Below are 27,955 nucleotides of genomic sequence, written 5' to 3' on the forward strand. Positions count from 1 at the left end.
CATTCATTCAGATCGGAGAAGTATGTTAGACTGGTGCAGGACATGTATGCTAACTGTATGCGCTGGAAAGGAGAGGAATGAAGGTTAGTCACAGCAAGACAGAGTGTATGTGTGTGAATAAGAGGAACCTGGGTGGAACAGGAAGAAACGAGGTGAAGCGACGGGTTAAAGCGGGTTGGAATGGGTGGAGAAAAGCGTCAGAGGTACGAAGAGATAGAAGACTATCAGCCAGAATGAAAGGAAAGGTGGACAAGACAGTGGTGAGACCAGCAATGCTGTATGGCCTACAAACACTTACAACGACGACAAGACAGGAGGCAGAACTAGAGGTCACAGAGATGAAGATGCTAAGGTTCTCTTCGGGAGTGACCAGGATGGATAGGAATGACAGGAATGAGTCCATCAGAGGAACAACACATGTTAGATGTCTTGGAGTGAAGGTCAGGGAAGCCAGACTGAGATGGGTTCGGTCATGTACAGAGCAGGGATAGTGAATATATTGGTAGACGGATGCTGGAATTGGAGTTCTAGAGGAAGACCAAAGAGAAGATTTATGGATGTAGTGAGAGAGGATATAAAGGTAGTTGGTGTGTGAGAGGAGGATCCAGAGAATAGGCTTGGGTGGAGGTTGATTCGCTAAAGGGAAAAACCGAAAGAAGAAGAACAAGAGGAAGGATTCAACTGATTCAGATCTGGGATGTGTTATTTTAGTGTTCCCTTTAATTTTTTTAGAGCAGTGTCTATAGCACTGTTAAACAGTGATCATTTTATTATTGTACTCCAAACCACAGATCTGACCTGTTGTTGCAACATGGTGCAGTTCCACTACTCGGCCACTAGGTGTCGCTAGCGCCCCTCTGCGTCGGTGCTGGAGGGAGGCGAGGGGGGCTGGGTCGAAGACTGCCGGAGACTCCAGGGGGGCGTCAGGGTGTGAGTGTTTCTGAGTGCGTCTGAGGCACGCCGAGCAAGAAGGGAACTTGAAAACTCCCCCCCACATCTCCTCATTCAGCCAGGAGATACGCCCTCGGTGGTTTCGGACGCCGAAGCGGTGGTTGTAGTCCAGCCAGCGGTGATCGACGGCGGAGGACCGGTGCGGTTCGCGGCACTTCCGGCCAACATGGAGAATTTAGGTAAGTTCGCTCGCCTTGAACGCAACACAGAGACGCGCGGATAGGAACTAAACACTCAACGAGTGTGTTTGTGTAAACACACACACGATTTACGTCCTAAAACCAACCGGGAGCTAGTTTTTTTTCGTCCCCGGGGAGTGTGTTGAAGTCGATACCGTCAATATGTCCACCTGGTCGGCTAAGTTCACGTGAGAGCAGCGGGAGCTGCTCGGAAAGATCCCGGATGTTCCCAAGGGGGTTTCCCCCCTCCATTGGCACAACAGTGTGTGTGTGTGTGTGTGTGTGTGTGTGTGTGTGTGTGTGTGTGTGTGTGTGTGTGTGTGTGTGTGTGAGCTTAACGCACACTAGCAAGTCGAGTTTTTCTCTCGACGCCGCGGTGGTCTACCCTTAACTTTTCCGTGCTCGACACCCGGCGGCGGTCGCTCCTACCGGGGTTGGAGGAGGTTGTGTAACCGCCCTCCTCCTCCTCCAGGTGAGGTGGCAGTCGCGGCTCCGGTCAACAACCGTACAGGAAATGATCACCGCTTTTTTTAGGGGGGGATGGGGAGGTGAAAAAAGAAGGGTCTAGAAAAGAGAGCCCCATGCCTGCGTGCATTCAGCTGACTGTCACTGATGTTGCGTTCAGGTGCAAATACTAGGTCCGATCTTTCCTGCACTGGTTGTTTACCTGCCAAATCCCAACACTATTTGCACTAAGGCAACATTTGCACGACAGCCTTCACTCCTTGCCCTATATTCTGCTTGGTTATTGATTCTTGACTGCCCCTGCTGTGTTACCAACACCTAGTCATACGGTTTGCAAAGTAAGAATGTCATTGTACGGGGCGGTGCACACGACAATAGACGCTGAATGCTTCCGGGAACGTTTGGCACGGTGAATTGTCAGTGAGAAATGTGTCGCCCCGGGGCTCCACGCACAAATACACACTGTGACAGTGATTCCCCTCCTGTAGTCTTAACGGGTTTAATTTTTACCACTTAATCTCGCCTTCAGTTTAAAGCTCAACTCCCAAGTATGGATTGCAAAATTCTAATCAAAGCATGAAAACACCACTGGGTCCCCGCACCCTCACAATAGGCGCATTCTGCTTTTCACAAGTTGACCTTGCATGAGAAAGGGTTTTCGCAGCAGTGTGTGAGAACCACCTATGTGCCAGACTAGCCTACAGACAACATGCCGTTTCCTTCACGGTCCAAGTCCGCAGTGACTGACAGGTGACCGTCCACGCTTTGGTGCGAGCCGTGCAAAATTCCACAGCACAGTCCAATAGATCCGTTGAGGCACCGCGGGCTACGGTGATGAGCGTCCTCTGTTGCGGGCCGTGTAGAGCAAGCAAAGTACTTAAATGGCAGTAAAATGATCTCTTGGCTAGCCTATCACAATGTTATTGGACTCCGCAGATCTAATTATGGACGTTAATCAAGTCATTTTGTGACGTTCATGAATGTGTCCACTGTTCTACAGCTACTTACTTGAAGAATGACTGATGCTACACTTTCACATCCGCAATTTGACCACAAGATGAATTTGCTTTGACGCTCTCTGAGTCTCCGAAGGGACCGGCAAGTCACGATCTGTCTTTTTTCCAGCAATCCTCAAATATTGTCACCATTATATTTAGTATCGGAAATAAAAACAAGAACCAGCTTGATGCTGCAACTGGTCTAGCAGGATCCCAGCAACCTAATGTCACGGCTGGGTTAACCAGGCCGGCTGAATGGCAGAGCCTGGGCTTTTGCCATCGCGCCACAAAGTCAAAAAAACACAGCATTCCCTCACATCATGCTGAGAAGAGGTTTGGCCTGTTTTATCGTCTGTGTAGTTTACACTGGCACAAAGGGGAGTTTAGATAGCTGGCCAGGGCTAGCTGCTAGCGTCCCGCTGAACCCTCCTGCTCTGCTTCATTAATTGCGGCGATACGGCAGCCGAATGGAATACACGATACGCCGGAGATGCACTTGATCCGCGCTGCGTGGTTTCTAAGTCAGATATCCTTTCGCTCGCCCAGTGGGTTGCAAGCATTTTCCCGGGTTTCCCATTTCACAGGTCTTGTGCCTTGCACCTTTCTTTATCATTTTCTTTTTTCATTTTCACATGTTGCTTCAAGTTGGTGTTCATGTTGTCTCATTATTGGAATGTTAATTGTTGGCTTCTAAATAGTTGTGGCTTCAAAAATCCTATTAATTTGCCAAACTACTTGCCAAACACATTATTTTTCATTTGACAGAGTGAAGCCCAACATGTCGAAACCAGAAAAGCAGATTTACACACGGGCTTCTGTGCTGCAGGGTCGTGCAAGATGAAATGCTTTGAATATTGTGATGCCCTTGAACCCCCTCTTTCTATCAATATCATCAAGAAGAATCTGAAGGAATAATACAGAAAACAAGCTAGAAATGTCCTAAATATTAGATGAAATTTATCCAGAAAAAGTAATTAAGAACTTACTTCAAAGTTTGCATGACTAATAATGTAGGATACAGTACTCATTAGGTTTCTATATATTCAAATATGTTGCCGAGCTCAAGGGTGCGGCCCCCCACAGAGATATAGATATTTTATGGTAATTACAAATCCAAGGGGTTCCAGGAAAAGCTGAGTTTTCCCACTGCTCACGCCTTTGCTTTTATTTTTCATTATTACATCTAGTTTTGCTCAGAGGCCCTAGTGTGCACCCCGAGAACGATGCAGTTGAGTTTAGCGGGGCTTCCGAGAACTGCATTTGAAGGTCAAAAAATCATAGAGATGTTAAATATCCCGCAGAGCTACTCAACGAACAGCAGATGTCCGTTCTATACTGTCACCCTCTGAGAGCTGCAGGCGAAACTGGTCTCGGACAAGAGGAATACCTCTGCGCCTCGTTACTTTAAAATTTAATTTCAGGGCGAGGTGTCCTTGCTTTGTTTATAGAAACTGAAACAGAGCGGCCAATTATAAGCAACTTCACTAGATTGATTTGAAGGCCTCCCTTCCAACTGCAGTACAACTGGATATCTCTAATTTTGGCTCTGAGGTTTACATTCTGGTGGCGCTGAGACTTTGCAAAGAATTATTATTGGTCATTCTATATCCAGTCAATATTTATGGATAGCGACTCAGTTTACAGAGTTAAAAGGCTTTCCTTCTGGTGGCAGCTTAAAAAAGGAGTGTGACACAACCCAGTGTAATTACCATGTCACGGGTGTTGTAAATTCTGTCATCATTTCAGCTGAGATGTGTACAGATGCGTTGCACTAACTCCAGGAAATGTAGGCCACGGATATTCCCGCTGTCAAACGTCCCGCTTTGTAGTCCTCGATGGGAGTCGTCGGGGGAATCCGCAGCAACCGTTCCAATTTTTTTTTTTTTTCCATCCGTTTATGATCATTGCACTGTTGAAGTTCTCAGGGGGTACCACCAACTCTATGTGTATTTTTAGCTGAGGAGAGACCTCCCAAGTGACCTGCCAGCGGCAACTTGAAACCTTCCACCAACCGGCAAACACGCATTTCTTCCCCCCCTCTATCACCTTGTGCTGTTTTCCAACCCATACTGTTGATATCTTTCATCCTGAATAAAACGGCGCTGAAGCGATTGGCTTCCTTGTCATCAATACCCGATTCAGCCACGGTGCTCAGCTTGAGGGGTGCTCGTCGGGCGCTGCTCCACGGCCGCCCACCGCTCCTGCTCATGGTTAATACATGTTGGAGACGCTGCATTTAACCATTTCCCAAAAGGGATGGCTACAGAAAAGACAGTATAGATTTGCATTTATTTTCCAGCTACTGTCATGTGGACAAATAGCTCAGATTTTCTTGCTTATAATGTACATTTATGCATTTTAAATAAACATATTTGATTACATTTTTAGATTCTAGATTGAGATTACTCAACCCTGTCTGATCTCAAATTTGCATCGACGCTCGATATTTAGGTTAAAATAGGCTAATGGAAACACAGATATTGTAACTGATCGTGATAATTCTTAAGGCGTCGGAAGTCCATGAAATGTCATCGTCACCTAAAGCATGCCATCGACCGCCGTGTCCCTCAGCATCCTCTGATGGAGGCCAGCGGCTGTGCATGCAGGCTGAGCGTCAGGGAAGATCAGGCCCGCGTACAGGGATTGGACCTCAGCCAGAATTTAGCCTGCTTCGACACTGCGCTGCCCCACCCTCTCTCGCTCGCTCTCTCTCTCCCCACTCCCCACCATTCCTGAGGTGAACCACAGAGGAAGCTGCAGGCTACAATCTATTGACAGTTACAAGCCGGCTGAGTATGCAGAAGAACCGATTAGCCTTTAGGAAGGAACGGATCAATGCCAATTTTAATGCTCGCTCCCTAGCGGTGATCAGATTTCTACTGGAGCGAGTAATGAATGTCAGCTATGGAAATTGTCATCAGGATTAAGATGCAAAAATTAAATCCCACTTGCAGTCATTTTTCTCGCATCATATCTTATTTGTGCAGTCTTTGGCATTTCGATGTGCTGACATGTTCCAGGGCAAACTTTCCCTGGCCTCCCCTCCTCAGCTGTCGGTGCTGACAAGCATTGCCGCTCGCTCCGGGCTTGTTCCAACAAGACATGAATGTCAAAAAGCTAGAGCACACAATAGATTGTGATGAGCTCTACCTTTCGCCGTCTAATCGTGTATTTCTCAACGTACAGTAAACATTCGTCCCTCACCGATTTGTTCCTCTGTCACTTCACGGGTATCATTGGAGGTGAAGTGCATCCCCAGAGAGCTCTCAGCCGAGTGGCTGCAGTGTTGGTTGCAAATGTCGCTCAGAGTGTGGGCGAAGTACTTCTCTCCTAACTCCACATGACATGTGATATCATCTAGATATGAAACCACATAGAAGCTCGTCTGGATTTGTCACATTCTCACCAAAAACGAAAGCGCAGTGTTCAGTATTTTTCTTTTTTCCGCGACAGTCTGACTTAGCGAGAGAACCTACAGCGCCTGGCATCATTATGATACCATGAAATGAAAGCTCCGTATGAAGTCCGAATGCAATATTATCACAACACTCGCCCCCTTTTTTTTTGCCTGCACATCAAATCTTAACTGCCTTTTGATGCTGCAAGCGGAAAAGCCCATTTCTACTGTCTGTGTGTGACCATTACATAGGGAGTACTTTTAACATGCAAACAAAAGCCAAGGAGAACCCGTTGCGCCCTCCTCTAGGGTCTGTCCATCTGCTTGACTTTAAAATTAAAATCCTGCTGGGTTTTGAACCATATGTCATATGCTCAAACAAACACACACACACACACACACACACACACACACACACACAGAAACATCCATGCATGCCTCTGATCGCAGACTACTGGTGCAGACAGGCAGCTCTAAGGCTGACTAAGCAGCGGCAATTCTGTACTCAGTCAACCGTCATGTCACCTCTCACAAGCCCACCGCGCCACAACAGCAGCCTGCAAAGTCAATACACGTTCACCCACAGAGTATTTCTAGAACTCCAGTTTAAAAATCATACTGAGGCTCGTATGAAGGCAAGCAAAATCCGCTTTCTGAAGCGTCGCCCTGAGCTAGTAGCTTGCCATTGCGCATAACCTGCCAGTGGTATTCCACCCCTGGGCTGCATTGCACTTTTGTTCGTGGTACTGTCCTCTCAGTCAGCTAAACATGGTTCATAGAGGAAGTGACCTGTGGCGATCAAGGGCACTCTGCTGCTAAGAGGAGGGAAAAACCAACTGTAGGTCACACGCGATACAACCGTCATACTCACATGCCTCATCCCATCCTATTCTTGTTGACTTCCTCAAAGTCTGAGATGGAAGAAATATATGTATAAATTCCATTCGTTATATCGCGAGTGTATTTCAGTGCAGTTTTCTGCCGCTGTGACTCCAGACGGCCCTTCTCATTAACTTGATGTAGTTTGTTGTCAATAAAGAAATGTAGCGAAAAAGTGAGGCACAGCGATGAAACATCTCAATTGGAATCAATTGAGATGTTTCATGTCGTGTAGATGCTCAGCAAATAAATAAATGGGTTAATGGCACCTCTTTGAATTCAGCTTGTGGTTCCCTGCTGCGTTTGAATATTGACTGACAGAGGCGGCGATGGGATGCCGCGGATCCTTTGGTGCCAACAAACTGAAAAATGAATTTAGCAGTTTTGCGTAGTAGAGAAAAAAATAATCTAAGAGCAAATTAAAATATCGATAGGTTGAAGCAGTGAAGGGTATTTTTTTTTCTGGGTGTACAAAGTTAGATTTTAGTGACATTTCTGGCTCTTTACTGTTCTTGTTAATTGGCCCCTGCGTTTTACATTTTCATTTCGCCGCGTGACTGCTGTTGCTGCGGGCTTAGATGTAACTTTTTATTTATTTTCCACCAGAAATGACCACATGCTGAGCAGTTCGCGTCGCCTTTTTAGCAGGTTTGAATATCCATCTATGTACTGTTGGTCACGGCCTACTCAGGAAATGCTGTGCAGTGAATCCACAATGCAAGCCATTGAAGAATCAGGACGAAATGAAGAGTCAGTGTGTAAAAGTGTTTGTCTGTGTTTTAGAGATTGCTTTCCGCTGGTATTATAGTCAGCATCTGGCCGTTGAAGAGGATCTCTTAAGAAGCCTGATCTCGACCTCTTATTAACGACACCATTGAGGCTGCGGCGTCTGAATCACTTCTGGAGGGCTTAACAAGAGTCACCACATGACCCAGGCGCCCATGCAGGTCGTAACACTGGGATGAAGTCGATTGTTCTCCGCTGGAGTGATGGTAGCTGCTCTGCAGGGCCGCGCTAACTCTCCTCTCCGTCCTCTTTCCCCTGTCCTTGTACTGCCGAAGGGGACAAAGAGCAGCTTGTTTCTGGTGCTGTGACCTACTTTTGTCCAAAAAAGACACAACCAGAAACGAGTTATCATGGATGTAGAAAAATTGCTCATTCATCTCTCTTTGTATTATTAGCTCTCATCGCTAATCCTCATCTCCGTTTCTGATGAATGCATGTAAGTGAAATATCCCAGACTGACTAGAACCTGGAATAGCTACTCCTGAATGCACATGTTTACTGTTTGATTATCAGAGACCTTGATTTTCCAAAGTCGTATTTATGACATGAAACACTTACATCAATTAGAAGTATTTTTTGTAACTTGTTGAAATTAATGAATCCCTCCAACCAAGTCACCAGGTCCAGACACTACCGTTTTTTATAGAGAAAGCTGCTTCATCACGCCTGGAAACCATGTCATTTTTTAAGCTGGTTATCCAAAATGCACTCGTCTCTCTGCACCTTGTCACTCAGGTCTTACATGAAAGCACCCGTGGGTTTATTATTCACTCTTAAAACCTTTATGTGATGCAAATGAAATCAAGGCACGATAGGATTTTTTTTATGACTACTATATGATTCTAGTCTATGCATAGTCACTGTGATCAGGTACAAATTTACAACATCGATAGGTCCTATGACCAGTGAGAAGGAAATAACAGGTAAATGATGATGATAAAAATCCCTTTTATCTGAAGATAAAGGGAGCAAGGTCAAGCACGGGCCAGGTAAGCAGCCATCTCTGCAGGAGAATCGGCTGCCTGAGCCGAGAGCTGCAGCCAATCTGCATAACCTGCAACCATCTGGCAGAAGTGAGAGTTCTCAGAGCGATTTCCTGCAGCTCCCCTCATTTTTCATCTGTAGCCTGTTAGTATATAAATGAATTACAATTAAACGTTCTTAGACGATCCCCTTCATTGTCTGTTGATCAGCACACATATTAAACATACAGTAGCATGCTGTATTTGCATTCTGCTTGGATTAGTTGAAAATTGTTTTATGTAAAATATCAGTATTGCTGTTAACGTTGTAGCCATGTTATATTGTAAGCGAGGATGGATGATCAGACTAAAAAGTCATGTTACTATTTACCTGGGATCCAATCAAGCCTAAAATCACCATCAGAAATGTTCTCACTCCATTTTTAATAAAGGCTAGTAACAGCCAAACCAAAAGTGATAATGAAATAATTATTATTATCATAATTGTAAAAAAGAAAAGCTGCTTTTAGCCTGATATGCATGAGCTACCATCGCTTAACCAGTGGTAGGACTACTCTGATTCTATTGTGCTAACTTTGCCTATTTGGCAAATATTAGCTTAGTGCATGATAAAGTTAATCAAGATAGGCCAATGGGTGGATATCATTGATATCATGCTCAACAACAGCTCAGTGGCACATGGTGCAAAAAAGGCTGTAGTCATCCAGTATTGTGGCCCACAGAGTAAATGAGCAACGGTTCTCAGAGCAAAGATCCAGCACAGCTCTCAGGTTCTTGAACAGCACGATGTTCTAGAAGTTTGGACCAAGCAAACCAATTTTGCACAACTGCAACTCCAGCTCATCTCCTTTTGGGATAAATATGGAGAGAATATATATATAAAAAAATAGGAGATGTTCTATCTGTGTGTTTGAGTTATTGCGACGTCTGAATTTTTCTTTTTTTTTTTGTTTGGCCTCATTTTCACCACCTCACTTTAAGCTGATAGATCATCGCAGGGTTCATTCTGAGAATATCCTGTCTGGCGGCAGAACTGAAGACGCCCCTGAATGAAACTATTGTCAGACAAAATTTGACTGGATGGTTTTCGCTTCCATTAAAAGGTGTAAAACCTTCACAAAATACTCAACTCGACACTAGACATCAGACTGAATCATAGTTTTGCTTTAAGTCTATAAAACACTCAACAGAGTTTATGTCAACAACTCTTGATGTAGGACAGCCACTTCTACACAGATATATATTTGTATATATATACATATATCTTAAAGCTCACACACAGTGACAGCTCAAAGTACTTTGCAAAGGAACAGGAAGTGTATTCAAAGTGTATAAGGGCAAGAACAAAACAGTAAAAACAAAAGTGTTCTTGTCCTGTGGGTATTTGTTGAGGTGAAATGTTGAGATGCTTTCTGGAAATGACAGTTCTTACCACAGAAAGGGTGAGGCAAGCATTGTTATCGTGTCTGTTTCTCCTTGGTGTGAAAAACTCCCGATCAGAAAGCTCCTCATCTTTATATCAAGTCTGAAGTTAGTTAATGAGGTCACCTCTCGCACATTTTGCAAAGCCAACCGATTCACCGCTTTCGTCTAAGCTGTTGGTTTCTTTCATCAAGCCAACCGGATGTGAAAAAATAAATGAAGAAGTGAAAAAGCCCATTTTTCAAGCACGTCAAATGCAATGAAGTGACATAATTTCAACAAAAACAGAGAAGTGCAAGTAGGTGGGATCAAACGTCTGCTGTCTAAAAATTTAGTCACGATTGAAAATGCCGAATTCTTCCCTTTTTTGCGTGTTTTTTTTTAAAGCTATTTTGTGTTTTAACATCATAAGACAATGTTGATAGAGACCGCAAACATGGACAGGGAGGCTCCAACATGCAGGGGAACGTCCACAAGCTTCAATCAAAGAGGATCTCTTGCATCTCATAAACTTGATGATTTAGAGAGAGCAGAGGTTTTGACAACATTGCTTTGTGCGTCGCGTACTTTCCACACAGCGCGGTGAGTAGATGATTAAAAATGAATGAAAATTGTCAAGCAAAGGTACTCAAAATCCTCACGGTATGAGCAAATCTAAAATTATTTCGACTCCGTGTGACAAATGGTTACCGCTGGCCCCAAATTTGCAGGGGATTCTTGTCATTCCACTGCACCAGTCAGGTGTACATACTTGTAGACCCAAGTTACAAACACAACTTGCCTCCAAAGGCTTTGCAGCGTTTAGCTGCCTGCACCTTTAATTACTTTTCACCGAATGACTGTAGTGAAAGTGCTGAACAGCTCAGTGCAAAGCGTGAGCTCGTGTGCAGTCACAAGCGCGCCGTTTTCTTTTCATACCGCCCGCAGCGTCACTTTGTCTCCAACCAGGGGACCTCCAACCAGGCTCTCCCAGCTCCACGGGACTGTGTAGCAGATGTGATAAATAGAACGAGCCGTTCGGGTGCTCTGCATAAACCTGCTGTTGCACGTCGTGGCTCAGCTATCCGTGATCTACTGTGTATCTTGACTCACACAGGTCAGGGTCAGGGGAGAAAGTATTTATAGTGGGTCTAAATGCTGCCGTCCATCCTTGGTATGTGCGAGCGACCTCACCGAGCCGCACCTGTGTGGTGTGTTGTCGTCGTCCTGCTGCCGGTCCTCCATCTCCTATGTTATCGCACAATCGCTCTCGGTCGACGCTCTCCACTCGTGTTTCATCGAAGACAAGCTTTGGCATGTTAGAAATTCATATCAGCCGGCGAGCACCTTGCAATTCATCAAAAGCAAACGGGAAATATGAAAGGAATGGAGGGTAAAGGAGTTGTGGAAAGTAGGACACGGGGGAACTCGGATAAACCTGCCGCACAAACCCATTTATTTCACCATTGTTCATCCAGTTCTGTCGGCCTCACCGGGTGTCACGTCTTATCTGGGTAAATGCCTCCGCATTTTTTGAACCCGCAGATAATGCCTGTTTTGTCTGTTAGCCTTGAACGAGGGGAACGGGGGGGGGGGGGGGGGGGGCAGAAGCAGGCTCTGCTGTGAATCGCAACACAACATCACCCCCTGCAGGTCGATAAAGGCCCCTCAGGTCTGGGTTTAAGAAGGCTCTCTTCCAGCACAAAACCCACTATCAGTCATAAAGTCCTTGCAGCTACAGCGGCAGAGTGGATGAAGTAGATGTGCGACGACAGCATTGATTCACTTCCACTCCGCGCTGCCGATCGGGCCTCGGGCCGAGCGCGCTGATTCCAGCGGGCAGGATGTCCTGTCAGGAGTAACGGAGGCCTCCCCCTGCTGAAGTCAAGGACTTGTAGCAATTAAAAGCATTAGTGCAGTAAAACCGCGTCGACTCAGTCCAGCCCTTCATGCTTTAACGCCGGCTTCGGTTCTTCACCGTTCCTCTGTCCACCATCTGCCTAGCTCGGTGGCCCAGTAAATGGTTTCCTTTCCCTGTTTTCCTGCCTCCCCCTCCCCTCCCCTCCCATCCCGCCCAGCCTTCATGTCTAATTTCTCTGTCCTTTTCATCCTGTCTCTTGCCATACCGATCTCCCTTTTCCTTTTTATCTCTGTCTCTTCCTCTATCTCTCCCCTTTCCTGTAATGAACCCTTACGAGGAGCGCTCCACGTGTAATTAAAATGCACACCATTCATCTGGGAGGAAGGGAGTCTCCTTAATCTGCGTCAACCCACATAGTAACCTCCCCCCCCCCCCGGAGGATTCTTGCCTGCTGCACGGCGCGCACAGACACACACTCCAGGCTCACGCAGCATCTTATTGCCATTTATCAGAGTCGCGGGCCGGCTGTGCCCTGCTGTGTTGCATTAGAGTTGGTAAACAACACAATCTTAAAGTTTTGTAGAGAGGAGTGTTTTCAATTCAAGAGGGCTCGATGTGATTAATCGTTCACATTTTTAATGCCAATTTTGGAAGCGTGTCTGTTTCATGACTTCTTGCCTCTCAGGAATTCAGGTCTCAGAGCTTAATATATGCTTCACTCTCTGTCCTGTTTTTACTTATAAAATATGCTCCGCTTTTGTTATCTATAAAAGGATTTGGCTCTCTGTCTGAACGATATGATTTAGAGAGCTCCTTTCTTGAACCTTAGGATGTCTCCTGTAGGTTCCTCATTTTACTCCAGTCCCATTTTTGGTCACAGGGGAACTCATCCATGCTTTGCACTCAGTCATGGTATTTTCCCCTGGCAGAGAAGGGCTGACACACCTCTGTGTGTTTGCCTAGCTGCAGGATAGGCCAGAGCACGTCCAGCACACAGCAGTAAAATTAAAAAAAAAAAAAAAAAAAAAAGGGGACCTTCAAACTTGCTTGTTAACTGCTCATATCTTACTTTAAAGCAGTCAGTAAAGTTTAAATTAGAAGTTTATGCAAACCGCATCAGTCAAGTCTGTCTTTTTGATGGTGTCCTACATGATATTCACCTTAAGACCAAGGCCTGAGAGAATGTGTTTCTTGTAATCCGGGGTTTAATGTTCGAACAGTAATTGCATTTTTGAGTAATAAATATATTTCTAACCAAGGCGACAGCCACTTCAGCCCGAGGACTAACTGGATTAACATCTGTTGTTCGAACCATCTGTGTGCTCAGGTCTCCACCGGCTGCACCACAACTTCCTCCTGACATCTGCAATGATATTCATGCTGTTTTCCAGAGACAAGGAACTGATGAAATCCAACGTGCCTGTTCTCACTTCAGATTAGATGAATGTCTTGTTTGGTTTGTAGTATTTTTTTTTTTATGGTCACTGGTGCTTTCTGACATTTAGAACGGAACCCCTCACTGTCAATGAAGCAATCAGATTTTTTTTTCAATGATACTATGGGGGTACTGGGTTAGGAATCATCTGTTAAGCATGAGTAATCAAAAACAGGAAATAAACCGCTGATAACCAGCAGCTCATTCACGGTTGTTCCTGATCTATGATCTTTCTTATCTTTCCCTTTTTACCTCAAAGGTTTTGCTTGCACTTAAGCCGCTGAAAAAAAAAAGACGATTTAAATCCTGACAATTTTCATGTTGGAACACCTCAGACAAATCAAATGCATCACCCAATCAAATTCTTCAAAATGATACAAACACACACACACACACAGATTCAGATTTTGACATATCCACTTAAGACTGTGAATATCCTGTACTCTCATACACGTACTTGCAAAGGCTGGATATTTTTTCCGACTCCACCGGGCAGGAGATGAGCCGGCAGGCACACTGAGCTGGCTGCAGTAGTGTAAACAGAGCGCTGTGCTGTTTCCATAATGGACCTCTGGGGAATGCGCCTGGGCTTCCGTGTCCAGAAAGGAATCTCTGCTGTGTGACCCAGTCAACTGGCATGTTAGCCACGCTCACCATGCTAACGCTACACTGGCCCGAGTGCCTCTGGTACGGATCTGGCCGTGCCTCTGTTGTGACTCCGCTCTGTCTGGGAAATGTTCGCTCCCGTGCTGATGAGCCCACCATCTATCAGGTGCTCGCCCTCATGTTGAAATCTCCCAAACAGAGTTGCGCAGCGGGTGGCGTTGAAAAGCCGTTGTCAAGTGAGTAAGTCATGAGCAAACCAAAGCAGATTTAGTGCAGCCATGGTGACAGAGCGGCTGATCACACCTTTTATATACCTGTTGTAATACCCCTCCCTTTGTTGGGCATGTCTCTGGGGATAAAAGAGACCTGCTTGTTCTCGACAGTTTCATTTGACGATCTTTTAATCTCCATCCGCCGAATCGCGCGGAGGCCGGTGAATCGGGGCGGCCCTTCACTCCCAGACAGCCCTCAGTGGGCCATCACTTGCGTGAGTAGTGTCTATTACTCTAAGTTGGTGCTGCCGCACCGGGCAAGGGGAGGGGGTTCGAAGGGGTGGGTGAACCTAAGCCTTCGTCTTTAATTTTAACCCCTCCTTCTACGCTGGTCATCTCCACTGCTCTCAGCTGCACCCCATTCCCCCCCTCTGCTGATGGTAGAGTTAAGGAGAGCAGTTCCTGCCGGACACTCCGTTTGAGTTGCTTTCGTCGCTTCCATTTCTCGTCGACCTCTGTGCTCTTTACTCTGTACTTCACTTCTCAGGGTGTGACGCTTTTTTTTTTTTTTTTTTTCTAAGGTACGTCTCATTTCCATTTTTACATAGGTTATAGTTTTGCTTTCCTGGCTCAGTGCTTTATTTTGGGATAGAGCCTTGAGTTGTTGCTATCTGCGAAGGTGGTACTGGCCATCAACTCAAAGCAGGATTTGAACTTTTATTAAGTAGCCTTCTTTAGAATGACATATTTCATGAATATATTTTCCATGCTAATGTTCCTGCGGCCAGGGTACAAAATATTATTTCGATAGTAATTTCAGTATGTTATACGCCTAATCGGTCCTGTACTGATGAATTATTCGTCTAATGAATAGCAGTTGTGTAGAATACCTCATGTCTAAAATTAAAGATTTGTTATTTGATTTAGGGCTTTTTGTTTTTTAGGACTCTGCAAGAGACACAAAACCCTTCTGTGGTGAGTGAGTGTGCTAAAATAAGCCCAGGTATTCAGTAATACGGTCTGAGCACTTCATTCAGTTCGCTATAATGCTATGTATGTCTGTACCTACTGGTTACATCTGCTAATTTAGTAGCTGTTTTTCTGTCCCATATTCCAAATAAGCCTGCGATGCAGAGAGCTGCTGTGTAGAGATGGTATATTGTATAACAGCATGTACAATTTGACACCGGGTGACACGGCGAGGCTCCAAGCAGACAAGGGTCAGTGAGTAACCGAAGGAGGGGCTGTGACACTCTGCATGATTCAAGTTTTACTACATCAGCTCCCCTCACGTGCACGTCAGATTTGACCAACTGCGAGCAAAGCTATGGTTATCTGGTCTTGTGTGTATGTAAACACAGCCTGGCTGTAGACATGCTAAGTAGCGGCAGCAGTTGATCCTCATGTCTTAATTTGGGAGGGACCTGAGAAGTCACATTGATGGATCTCTTGAATTTCAATTCCACCTTTTTGGAGATCTATTTTAGCATGCATATGGCATCTGTGCTACTATATACCTTGCTTTTAATGATCCGTCTAAGTCAGACACTGCCACAACCACCATTTGATCGTGAATTCACCTACGTTGCTGTTATTTTTGGATGAATAGGGCTAAACTGGAGGAGCGATATTAATTATATTAATAATTCTAATCCTATTTAATACTGTTGTTAAAAGCATAGTATGGGAATAATAACACATTAGAGTGAAAAGCATAATCAGATGTACATCAACAAGGATACAGGCAATTTTATTTCTCCCCCTTGAGTTGTGATTGTTTTCACAACAGCAGTGTTTCCTGCCTCTGCAGACCACGGGACAACAGAAGATACCGCTTTCTGTAAAGCACAGAGTAAGCAGGGGCCAGATCATTGACTGTTTGTTGTGAAAGCTGCTAGCTTTGGTTTGGTTGCTGCTGCCAGGAATCACCTTGTTTCAGTCTTAACAACATGTGCTCATCTTGAATTATTAGCGCTGCTCCAGCTTGTCTTTGTTTGACATATTTCACACTCTTGCTGACTCTTGAGTTGCTGCACATTACTTCCAGACTTTGCATGTCAAGTTCATAAGAAACAGACGGGTGAAGAATCAATTACCGTCACAATCACACAATCTTTTATCATCGATTAAATACTCCCAGTGAGTCAGCCTTTATCCGTGTTTGACCTGTTACTCAGCTAACCAGTATCCAAGCAGCAACGGGCCATTTATTTTGAGCCGGGCTAAACTAATGTTAGCTACTCCAGAGAAAGTCCTGGAACAAATTAAATAGGGGGCTTTGGGCTTAGCTGGAGCCGGGGGTGGGAATTTGTGTTGCCTTATTAACCATTTTTATTCAATTGATGGCCTGACATCACATCCTCAGTGATTTCAGTTTGCTGTCAAAACATCAACCAGTGTTTGAATATTTTTGATTCGGTTAATTTGAGGTAAGATCCAAAGCTGACATAACTAGATTAGAGGGGTTGGCTTATTCAGTTTCTACATGGAACGCTTGAAATCCACAAGCGGAGTGCAAACTGGTGACATGTTCATGAAATATATGTTTACAAATGGATGAAAATGCCCAGAGACAAGAACCACACCCCACAGTTTGACATATCAAACACACTATATCATAAAGGAGAGAGCGGGAGTGGTTTCATACTCAGAAGTGACTGGTTCCATCATTGAAATGAACACGAGGCGGGGCTACAGCTCATTTCTCAGAACTAACCATGATGGAAAAAATGTGTTTCAACGATATGGGTCCAAACTGAATCTTGGCAGCTGTCTAATCAACTGAAATGGTTGCGGTTTCAAGAATGTGGCTAGAAAAACATCCGCTGTCCATGACTTGGTTCCGATATTGCAAGAGACGGCGTACTCGGCTGAAAGCAGTGCTATTGTGTTATTGTTTACGTCACGTAAGTCAAATTCAGTTGACATTAAGGTCCACCAAGCCGTCGGACAACACCTCAATCTGCTACAGGTCACTGACTGTTGCTGCTGTTTACTTGTGCTGTTTTCTTGTGTACATTTAAAAGAAAGTAGCCCACAATTGAGCAAAGACTGGAAAATGGAAGTGTTGTATGTGACTGATACTAAAATCTGAAAATGGTGTAACATCCTCAGTCCATTCTGATGGTCAGCATTTGGCCTGTGCAAATCCACTTTTATACAAAAAGAACAAAAAAGAAAAGCACCGCAGTATCGACCCTGTAATTCAAAGCTGCCGTGGAAATTAACTGCTTTATGTCAAATGTTTTCGGACAAATTAAGATAAAGTAACAACCAAGCCTCATCAAATTTTACAGGAAACCTTATGGAGAGTAACCTCAGGCCTGTGCTGATAAAATTCTTGATTTTTGTGTTTCTGTAGATGCTTTGTTGGCGGACCTCGAGTCCACAACGTCCCACATTTCAAAGCGCCCACTGTTCCTGTCTGACGAGACGGCCTATTCAATCCCTGTCGGTTCTCAGACTCAGCCAGACATCTGCTCTTCCTCCCAAGTCTTACCCACTCCGTCTGAGCACGCCGTCAACGGACTAGAAGAAGCAGAGGTAATTGCACCTGGACGTATTCTGCGCTTATCTCGGGTTTAAAGTTGAAAAATTACATCAACCATTATGCCATTTATGACCATTTTAAAGTGGTACTCAACATACTTGATAACAATGGTACAGAGTCTTTTATCTCACCCCTTTCTAAATCCTGACCATGTTGACACACCCCTTGTCACCACCTCGCCGCCGTGTCACAACGCATTAAAGGGCAGAGCATTCCAACCTATTCAACAATGCTTCGCCTGATATCCCCTCTTTTTTTCGCGATCCCCTCCACTGTCGCGATGCTATTTCTTGTCTCTTATCTCCCAGCTAGTGGATACATTGATTTACATGCATTCAAATCCAAAAGCGTGTGGGCAGTGAGAGCTTCATCATCTAAATTTTTTCTGCAGAAAGTTGGTTTACCGTTTATATAACTGACTTCTTAGATGTGTTTTCATTTGTGGGGAAATTGTCTGTTTTCCCGGTCCCCTTTCAGGTATTCCAAAGTCCCTTGTCAAGGGATCACGGCAGTCCGACCCAACCCCTCGGATTAGAGGACCACGTATACAGGTACACATTAGTTTGAAACTTATTAAAAAGAAAACAAAGGTTTATTCTTAATTTACAAAAAGTTTTAGAGATTTACCATTACCATTATTGCCAACAAAACCATCCCTTGTGTACCATCCCTTGACCCCTAAGTTAAGATGAGTGACCATAAATCATAACGTGTTATATGATATATAATTTTAGCGTGTCTGTTCCTTAAAAGCTGAATAAGCATTACATTTAGATTTGTTTTTGTTTTTTTTATCGTACAGTTTCCCCGTTAAGCAGAAGGGTAGCGAGTCTTCAGCCGGTGACATGAACTCCTTGGGCAACAACCTGTCAGAGCTCGATCGCCTGCTGTTGGAGCTCAATGCTGTCCAGCAAAGCACCCCGGTTCCCCCGACTGAAGGTTCTCAAAACGTTTCCACTGAACTTACCCCTTTCTTTATGTTGGATAGAAATTGTCTTTGACGACCCAGATTCAGGTCAAAAATAACTAGCTTTATTTTTCCGACCTCAGAAGAAGTACCTCCGCCGCTTCCCGACAGCAGCACCATTCACAGTGTCCAGGAGAATGGTGTTTCTACTGCAGCTACGGTTGCTCCACCTACCTTGGAGAAGCCCAAGCGCAGTGCTGCTGCAAGGGGAATAGAAGATGTACGACCCAGTGTCGAGAGCCTCCTCGATGAGCTGGAGACTTCCGCGCCCTCATCTGTGTAAATGACAATCCGCTATACTGATTATGACATTCATTCTGTTTGTTCTGCTATAAGCTAAGGTAGAGCGCTATTTGGCTTCATAGTCATTTTAATTTATTCTATAATTTGATCCTGTAGTCCAACTTCGTTGTTGGTGTCAGATGAACAAACTGATGGACAAGAGCAAACACCAATCAATGCCAGGATGTCCGCCTCCTCTGCCACCAGAGAACTGGATGAGCTAATGGCCTCGCTGTCTGACTTCAAAGTGCAAAGCAATGTGAGTATTTCTCAGTATGAGCGGAAGTTTGGAGATTTGATGACACGCAGAACGTTCGTTTGTTTCACCCATCTGTCACTGCACACATTGATATTGCGAATATGCAACGGAGCAGGATAAGGATTGGTTCACGCGTTTCCTGGAACCGTGTTACTTTTTGGTTGTCCTGGTAATTTGGAAACCTCAATTTTCTAATTTTCTTGAATTCAGCCCCTGCTCAGCTTTGTGCGAAATGTCATTGTTTTCCTACATTTATTCTGAATGTTAATTTCTTGGTCTCTTGTTTTTTGTTCTTCTACCACTTTGTTTGTCTTGTGTTTTGATGTACATTGCCTCCACATCATTGCACACAACACAGTCTGACTCTCATTTGTCAATGAATCAGGAAGTATTGGACCCCTTGCCGGTTACTAGTTCCACAATTGTTAATGGACTAAGCGCAGCACCGCCTACGAGTCCTCCTATAGATTCCTCAGTGGATATTAATTTACCATCTGGTTACACAACACCGTCCTGTACCCCTCTTCCCTTGGAACTTCACATAGATGAAGATGGCTGTTCACCCCCTACATATTCAACCTCTTCCACTGTTGAGATCGTACAATCGAAGAGTCTTGAGTCCTCTCAACAGAAAACTAATGACAGTGAAATCATCTGTGAGGTCTCTCAAGTAGATAGTATTTGTATCACCAGTACCCAAAAGCATTCTTCTGAAACTGGAGCGGACAGCGCAACAATCACCGCCGTCACCGAAGTTACAACTAGTAAAAGCATCAGTCCGTCTGAAAAGAGCTCTAGTCCGGTTACCATTGGTAGAAGTGTAAGTCCAGCTCCTGATGACTGGAGCCCCAGCTCTCTGGTCCTTTCCGAAACCACCGATACCATTTCTAAAACCTCCACTCCCGTTCCTGATGCAAAAACCACCAGTCCAACTAGCATCAAATACTCGAGTCAGAGTCAGTCTTCTAAAGTTCCAAGCCCGGAAATTCACAGAAACAAGGATAGTCCGGTGACGCTGCCAGCCACCGAAGAAACATTGCCAAAAAGTGCTTGCCCAGTAGCAGTTCCAAGAATCTCAAGTCCCATTACAGTGCCAAAGAGCCCTAGTCCAGAAAAAGTTCCCAACAGTGGTAGTCCATTGTTAATTCCAAAACTTTCAAGTCCAATTCCAAAGAATACAACTCCTGTGACAGTTCCTAGTGTCTCCAACCATCCAACTGCATCAAAGAGTTTTAGTCCAGAAGCAGCCTTGAAGAATGATGAATACTTATTAGGTCCTCAGAAGATTTCAAGTCCAGTAGCAATTCTAAAGACTGAGAACGTTGCTCCTAAGAGTCCTTCCGTACTCAAAAAAACATACACATTTGCAGGCACCGGTAGTCCGAGAGCTTCTCCAGTTTCAGTTGCAGCTCTACCATCGGAGGGCTCGTCTCTCCCTCACACGCAAAAGCTGGGAGGCGAAGTACTGGACATTACATGGCCATGCAGAGAGCCTTTATTGGATAATGCTTTAGACAAGCTCTTAGCCCCGGAGTTCCTCCAGAGAGATGAGAACCATCCCCCTTCCTCTGTCATGCCTGGAGATGAAGACAGGCCTTGGGAGGACGAGGAAGGATTCTCCCTTAATTTTAGCCGCGAGGGAACCCTGACACCCATGACTGAGTCCAGCTGGATGGACGAGTGTTTCACCCCCTCCACCTGCCCTGGGACACCAGATGCAATGCTGGACCTGCCCACACAGCAGCCATCTGCTGTTGAGCGACTATCAGCTTCTGGCCAAGTAGGAACCAAATCTCAGCTTGTCTCCCCAAATAAGCCTGTGCGATGCCGGAGAGGCTTTGGGACCCCATGCGGCCTGTCTATTTTTCTCACCATTTAGCTTCAGATCTTGATTATCTTTGACAGTAATGGTCAGATGATTGTTCAAGCAGAACGTAGTCTCAAGCTCCAGCAAAAAGCTTATTTTGGGAGAGTAAGCTTCTGCAGATACCGGGGGAGCTGTGAAGATTACGGTGTCTCTGCAAAGAGACGTTCGCTCATAGGTGGTGTGATGCATGTTGTGTCATTGCATAGTTATTACGAAATGTCTCAAGGGAGACAACTGCCTGGAGACACTCCTCGTGGCTGATTTTGAGTTTCTCCAGGAGGATGTCCACGCACGTTTCGACTTGCTCCCGCCAACATTGCTTTGCCAAACACAAAACCTCCCTGTTGTCACGTATACAAGTAAACAGTGAGTTTTAAACGTCCGACAGCAGCCTCTTTACATAGACAGTTTGAAGGCTGCTAACACGTAGCACCGCTTTGCTGTTGCAGAGGTGCTCGGACGTAGAGCGGTCGCTGACAGAATGTTTGTTTCGATCAGCGGAATCCTTCAAGTGTAGCGACGATACTCTGATTGCGAAATTTGCTTTTCGAAGTGAAGTTGTGTCAAACAGCCATTTTAAGCGGCTTTTGCTTAACTGCTTTTTACAACCATGAGATAAGAAAAAGTGTGAGGGGATTTACAAGGGATTTACTATGATCTTGTGCGGCCTGAGTTGAAAAGTTGCCATGTGAGACAACATAACAAGGCTCTATAGATTCTAGCCAAATTCTGTCTGTCTTGTTCACGAAAATAAGAACCTGAACATCAGACGCACCCAAGAACCTTGTTTGTTCATTCGTTGCCCTTCCTTTGCCACGTGCAGCCTCATGTGCAAGCATGTTGTGATAGTTTGATAAGCCCATCGTCCAGCATGTTTTGCCACCGATGCCCTGAGTTTTCATTGGACTTGGGAGTAGAGAGTGATTTGTTTTCCGAGACGACCGAATCTGATTTGTGAGTGCCTGGCATTATTGTGTTGCATTTTGGTGGTTTTTGAATGCCCTCCCCTCTGCCTGGCCTTCCTTGCATTTGCATTCCCTCATGGATTTGTTGATAGATGGCTCAAACTGGGTTTCCCACACCTCCTTATCCACTCTCCAGCTCAAGTCTGTTATACGTCGCACCAAAGAGACCTCCAATGTGCATCCGATGTACAGGGACGGGCTGACGCGGCGTAAAATGGGACCTGTTATTGTAAATAAGAGCAATTCACAAGACAGACTCATTGAAGAGCTGCAGGGGAAACTGGGAATCGGTCGAGTAGAGCGCCGACGTAAGCAACAGCCGGACGATTGGTTGACCGAGGGAGTCATCGTGATGTCAAACCCACAGCGAACACGGGAGGAAAGGTCCTTGCCACCTGTGGATAAGGTAGAGATTGGAGGCATGCTGCAGAAGTAGTGGTGTCCTGATGGTGATCGAGGAGCCTTTTTTAACCAGGAACTGGCTAGCATTTGTCCCCGAGTGAAGTGCCTAATGTTAAAAAGGTTTAATTTCCATTCTGTAATATTACATTTGGCAGTCACTTTTAAGTTTTTGGTACTGATTCCGTATCTACTCGCAGAGTCTTCCTTTCTCCGTTATTTCCTTTTGCCTATCCTCACCTCTTTGCTCTTCTTTGGATGCTGTTGGCTTTCTCCTTCCCTTCTCCAGATCATCCTCCCTCCAGAATCACCTGCCCCCCAGAGAAAAGTCCTCCCCCCTCCGCAGTCCCCTCCAGCACCCAAAAAGCTGCCGGCAGTAAAGCAGACCCCCCCGCCGCTCCCTCCTCCCCCTCCGACCCCGCCGCCGCCCCGAGAACCTACCCCTCCGCCTCCCAAGGAGCCCACTCCTCCACCAAGGGAGCCCACTCCTCCGCCGAAGGAGCCCACCCCTCCGCCGAGGGAGCCCACCCCTCCGCCGAGGGAGCCCACTCCCCCCCCTGTCCGGCCCCCTCCATCGCCGAGCCCCCCTCCCAAGCCTGTCACACCCCCTCCTCCTCCTCCTCCTCCTCCTCCTCCTCCGCCCAAGGCCTTTGTGTCCGTGGGTTGTCAGACAGAGTACGACCCCATCTTCTCACCAATGCAGGCATGGATCACCTTTCTTCTCCCCCTCACACCCTCCCTGTGTGTTTCTGCGCTCCGTGTCCCGTCAGACCCCCTCCTCGGGCTCCGCTCCGCGTCGCCGAAGCCTATTATACGGCTTTGTTTCAATCGGTTGTTCCTCTTTGTGGTCATTAGGACTCTTGAGTTCTTCCTGTGGTCGAGCGAGGCAAGTTTCTGAGTGCTGTTGACGCAGAGACAAGATGTGCTGAGCCCCTTTTCTAATTCTGACATGTGACGGCGTCGCGAGTCGCGCGCTCGGAGTAGACGGGAGAGTTTTAAGAGCTCGGAGACAAGACGAGTGGCCCCTCGCATTCCTGTCACACTCAGCCTGTGAGGCCCCACATTGCACCTGAAACCTAATCTAACATTTGACAGCACACTTGTTTCACAGTGCCCTACTCTTATTTCTTCTTGTTTGCGCAGCACTTTGATGGAAATCGCTGAATAAATACATTTATTATTATTATCGTTACTTATCGGCACACACGCGTGCTTGCATAAACATCACGTCCATCCCACAGGACCCTCATCATCATGTTCAACTACATATCATGTGGTTTTGGTGAAGCCTTAAAGAAGTTTACACATGTGGGACTGACTGGAGATTCCATTATTTATCTATAATCAGGAAGCTGCGATAGTCAACCAGTGAAAAGCTGTAAAAACAAAATGTCTGCGAAGTGAAATAGGATTGATTGCGAACCCATTTTCTCATGTTCAACACATTCGTGGTTGCACTCAAGCTTTGCATTCTCTCTGATTCTCAGCCTTGGCTGAAGCATTTCCCCAGAATACAGAGAATTCCACCAGACACACTCAAATGCAGGTGTCATTTTCTCTCTCATCCACTCAGACCCACGTACTCAGAGGGTCTGAGTGGATAAAAGTGGTTGAAAACATTCAATGAAAATGTAGAGTACTCTAATGGTCTGCATGTTCTCTCCTTCATATTGCTTTTCCTTGAACCGCTGTATTCTATGCAGTTCTGTCCATCCAACAAGAGGTATACGGTATACAGATGTTTCTGTGAATCAGAAAGTCAGCCATTTAGATTATTGTTAAATCTCAATTGAATGTTTTCATTGGTTTTCAGTTGTGAGGTAAGTAACGGATTGGGTTTCTCTGCAAACGGATCAGTTAAACTTACACATAAAGTGATCGTTTTGTCAACTCGTATTTCCAAATAGCGTCGCGATCTCATTTCGCTCGTCCATCCCTGGTCAGATGCAGTCCCAGGGAAAGACCTCGCCCACCAGTCCGCCCAAACCGGCCAACAAACTGGACAACATGTTGGGAAGCCTTCAGTCGGACCTGAACAGACTGGGAGTCCAGACCGTGGCTAAAGGTGTCTGTGGCGCCTGCAAGAAACCCATCGTCGGACAGGTGAGCGTCTTCACGATCTTTGCACATGAAAAAGTTTTGCACGCGTGCAATTTAAGCAACAATGATATTCTTCATATGTGGCATAGCAATATGTAAAATCAAAGTAAATCATTTTTTCAAAAAAAAAAAAAAAAAAAAAAAAAACCCAATCGGCTTAAGAGAATCATATTACCATTTTTTTAATCGAGGGTGCGGTTAAAGGACAGTCGCAGATCTAAATTAAATTTTTGACGTCAAAACTGGGACGTCCACTGTCAGCTCATTTTTCCGGGAAATTAGGTTAGCGCTGACCGAGTCAGCGGTAATAATAATTCCACCAGTAATTGGAAAAATGTAAAAGACTCGGGGGTTCTATCCTTTTACTTCCTGGTAAGAAAAAGAGAACGCTGGTAGACTGGTACGACTTCTTCACTGCCGTTCTGTCAATGAGAAATGTTCACCAGCAGCCCTGCAGCGTTGAATGGGGGGGGACAGGAAATCTCCTGCGGTTTGGGAACATTTCAATTAAAAATGATTTAAACCATGATTTATTTCACTATCCTACACGTGCAGAGCTCTGTTGATTTTCCTTTTTTTTTTTTTTCTCCCCTCTCCTGAGCTAGCCCACCCCCCTCCCTTTGCAGCTCATTGCAATTTAATCTCGCTCCGTGCCCCAATTTCAGGTGGTGACTGCCATGGGCAGAACTTGGCATCCGGAGCACTTTGTGTGCACCCACTGCCAGGACGAGATCGGCTCCAGGAACTTCTTTGAGCGTGACGGGTCGCCGTACTGCGAGAAAGACTATCACAACTTGTTCTCGCCCCGATGCCACTACTGTAACGGACCCATACTGGACGTAAGTAATGCATACGCAACTAACACACGCACACACCAGCAGGAACAGTACACTAGAAATAGTTATATTTATTCATAACCTGATGGATTAAGGGCATTACTGAATACATTGCCTCCGTAATAGTATTCAGAAGATTTCTGGCTTTCTTATGTGCAGGAGACTCAATTTCCTGTTTCCTTGTGCCCACAGGCAGTCTCGTGTTCATATCACTGCTTTACCACTGTCTGCTCTCACCGTGTCAGCAATCAGTTTAATCCTCATGGTTGCACGCTTACCCGACACACACACACAAACACACACACTGAGCGTAGGCTTTGAAGGAAGCTAGACAGCGGTATCCCTACCGGGGTTTTTAAAATGTCATAGACATATGAGTGCTTAGTTAAAACCATCCTACCTGCATAATGCTAGACTGTCATCCAGCATGTCAGCAGCTTATGTGTGATGCTGGTGGTATTTTAGTGTTTTTATTCCATAGTTTGTGAACAGAAACAGCAATTGCTTTTTGTTGTAAACGGGCATTCTACAGCGGTCCGTTAAGACTTGTTATTTTGGGACCGATGCTTCAGAATCATCTGTCCAGTGGAAAATGTTAAACCGTGCTTCAGGCGGAAGCTGTTCGTACTGGCGGACGCGGAAAACGCGAGCCAACGGTCACAGCATCCCCGCACTTCATCGCTGCCTCTGTGGTCTTTGCCTGCCCTCTCCTGGCCTCGAAAAGGCCACTGCACTAGTCGGTTCCTAATGGATGGTGTACGACGTTCGATCAATGAATCATTCATTTCTCCAGGCGGCTCATCATTAGCGACCAGGAAACTGTCTGATGGTGAATTCAAATGCGCTAAATCCGAATACCTGCAGCGACTAATCGGGTTTGTGTCGCAAGACTGAATGTGTGATCCTTTTCTTTGTTCAACAGAAAGTCGTCACTGCTTTGGACAAGACTTGGCATCCTGAGCACTTCTTCTGTGCCCATTGTGGCGCCTTCTTCGGACCGGAAGGTATCTATCATTATACTTGTCGAAACACGCGGCGCGTCGCACAAGTCGAACAGGAATCATCGCACGAGTTTTGTGAGAGGTTTTGACCGCGCGGCTTGACCCTCCCCGCCAGGTTTCCACGAGAAGGACGGCAAGGCGTACTGCAGGAAGGACTACTATGAAATTTTTGCTCCCAAGTGTGGTGGTTGTGCCAGAGCGATCCTGCAGGACTACATCACCGCCCTCAACGCTCTGTGGCATCCCGAATGCTTTGTCTGCAGGGTGAGACGCCGTAGTGAGGATTTCAAACGCAAAGAGATCCCCGCCCTTTTGCGACGGCCTCCTCAATCTGCTCTTTCCTCTTCTATTTCCAGGAGTGCTTCACGCCGTTCTTAAACGGCAGCTTCTTCGACCACGACGGCCAGCCGTACTGCGAGTCACACTACCACGAGCAGCGCGGCTCGCTGTGCGCCGGCTGCCGGAAGGCCATCACCGGCCGCTGCATCACCGCCATGGGCAAGAAGTTTCACCCGGAACATTTTGCGTGCGCGTTCTGCCTCAAGCTGCTCAACAAGGGCACCTTCAAGGAGCAAAACGACAAACCCTACTGCCACGTCTGTTTCACCAAGCTCTTCAGTTAGACCGCGTTTGTGTGTGTTTGTGGTGCACAGACGCGCTCCCCTTTCTAAATGCACGTGTGGAGGTGTGTGCACTAACAAATGCCTGTGCCGGGTCTCCGTGGAAGGGACCTGAGGTGGTGGAGAGTCACGTGATCATAAAGGTGAATGAATGTCTCTGGCTCTTGACTTGACACTGCAGGGTTTCCCCCCCCGGCGGTCCAAACTTTCAAACTTGGATTTACACAATTTTGCTAAAGACGTTTTTAACAGAGCCCAAAGAGATTTTTCTTTTTTTTTTTTATTTAGTTTTATTCCTGTGTAGAGCAAAGGAAAGCTAGTTGCCCAACTGCGTGCGTGTGTCTGTGATTTGTAGATGATTTTATTTCGACATTGCAGGGCGAGACTCTGCAACGATTGAACTAGTTTTAGAGAGGCATGGAATGAAACTACCTGGATTGCATGAATGACAGAGGGCAACTGTGTTTAGTGGGGATTATTCCTGGCCCCTCTTAAGTCAAAAAATATATGAAAAATGTATTTTTCTAGTTTATTGAATTATTAAGGTGCCAATTGAAAATAACGATGACCCCCACCTACATGCGCGCACACACGTACACACACAATGAACTCTTTCTTCACTTTTTTAGAATACTTGCTCCACTGTCCCACTGGAAATCTCGAAGCCGCCGTCACCGGATGGATTTTACAGTTGAGTGTGAACAAGATATATTTTATTTTTCTACTCTCCTGTTATGCTGATGGGTTTAAAAAAAAGTCTCCATTTTTCTTCGACTCAATGTGTGCGACCATTTCTGCTCGTGTAACTTTTATTCTTAGAGGAACTGTGAGCAAACATTTCAGCCGCTAGTTTGAAACCACTTAAAAGCCGAGAAGATACTGTAGCAGAGCCACGCTGTTTTTAAAACGGGTGGTTTTGGAGTTTGGTTTCCATGTTTAAAAAAAAAAAAAAAAAT

At 45.6% G+C, this 27,955-nt stretch overlaps 1 protein-coding gene across 5 annotated transcripts; it reads left to right on the forward strand.

The window, feature by feature from the left end:
* Positions 1–988: 988 nt before the first annotated feature.
* Positions 989–27,955, forward strand: pxna (paxillin a). Of its 5 annotated transcripts, none has more exons than XM_086167833.1 (14): positions 989–1,130; positions 17,515–17,696; positions 18,181–18,254; positions 18,506–18,642; positions 18,754–18,949; positions 19,070–19,211; positions 19,570–20,991; positions 22,180–22,449; positions 22,732–23,145; positions 24,387–24,545; positions 25,208–25,381; positions 26,301–26,382; positions 26,495–26,643; positions 26,736–27,954. In XM_086167833.1, the coding sequence occupies exons 1-14, from the start codon at positions 1,118–1,120 to the stop codon at positions 27,000–27,002; spliced, it is 3,681 nt and encodes a 1,226-aa protein (XP_086023959.1). In that variant the 5' UTR covers positions 989–1,117; the 3' UTR covers positions 27,003–27,954. The 5 variants fall into 5 exon arrangements, with proteins under 5 accessions (XP_086023959.1, XP_086023960.1, XP_086023962.1 ...); XM_086167834.1 differs by having other exon boundaries at positions 18,757–18,949; XM_086167835.1 differs by lacking the exon at positions 989–1,130 and adding an exon at positions 15,076–15,128.

The sequence above is a fragment of the Fistularia commersonii genome, chromosome 21, assembly GCF_037954325.1.
Source record: "Fistularia commersonii isolate RoL2024-O1a breed Wild chromosome 21, RoL_Fcom_v1.0, whole genome shotgun sequence".
NCBI lineage: Eukaryota > Metazoa > Chordata > Actinopteri > Syngnathiformes > Fistulariidae > Fistularia > Fistularia commersonii.

Coding starts and splice junctions, on each gene's coding strand:
- pxna (XM_086167833.1), top strand. Junction 18,255..18,505: donor TTAGAGGACCACGTATACAG/GTACACATTAGT, acceptor TTTATCGTACAG/TTTCCCCGTTAAGCAGAAGG. Junction 20,992..22,179: donor GACTATCAGCTTCTGGCCAA/GTAGGAACCAAA, acceptor TCCACTCTCCAG/CTCAAGTCTGTTATACGTCG.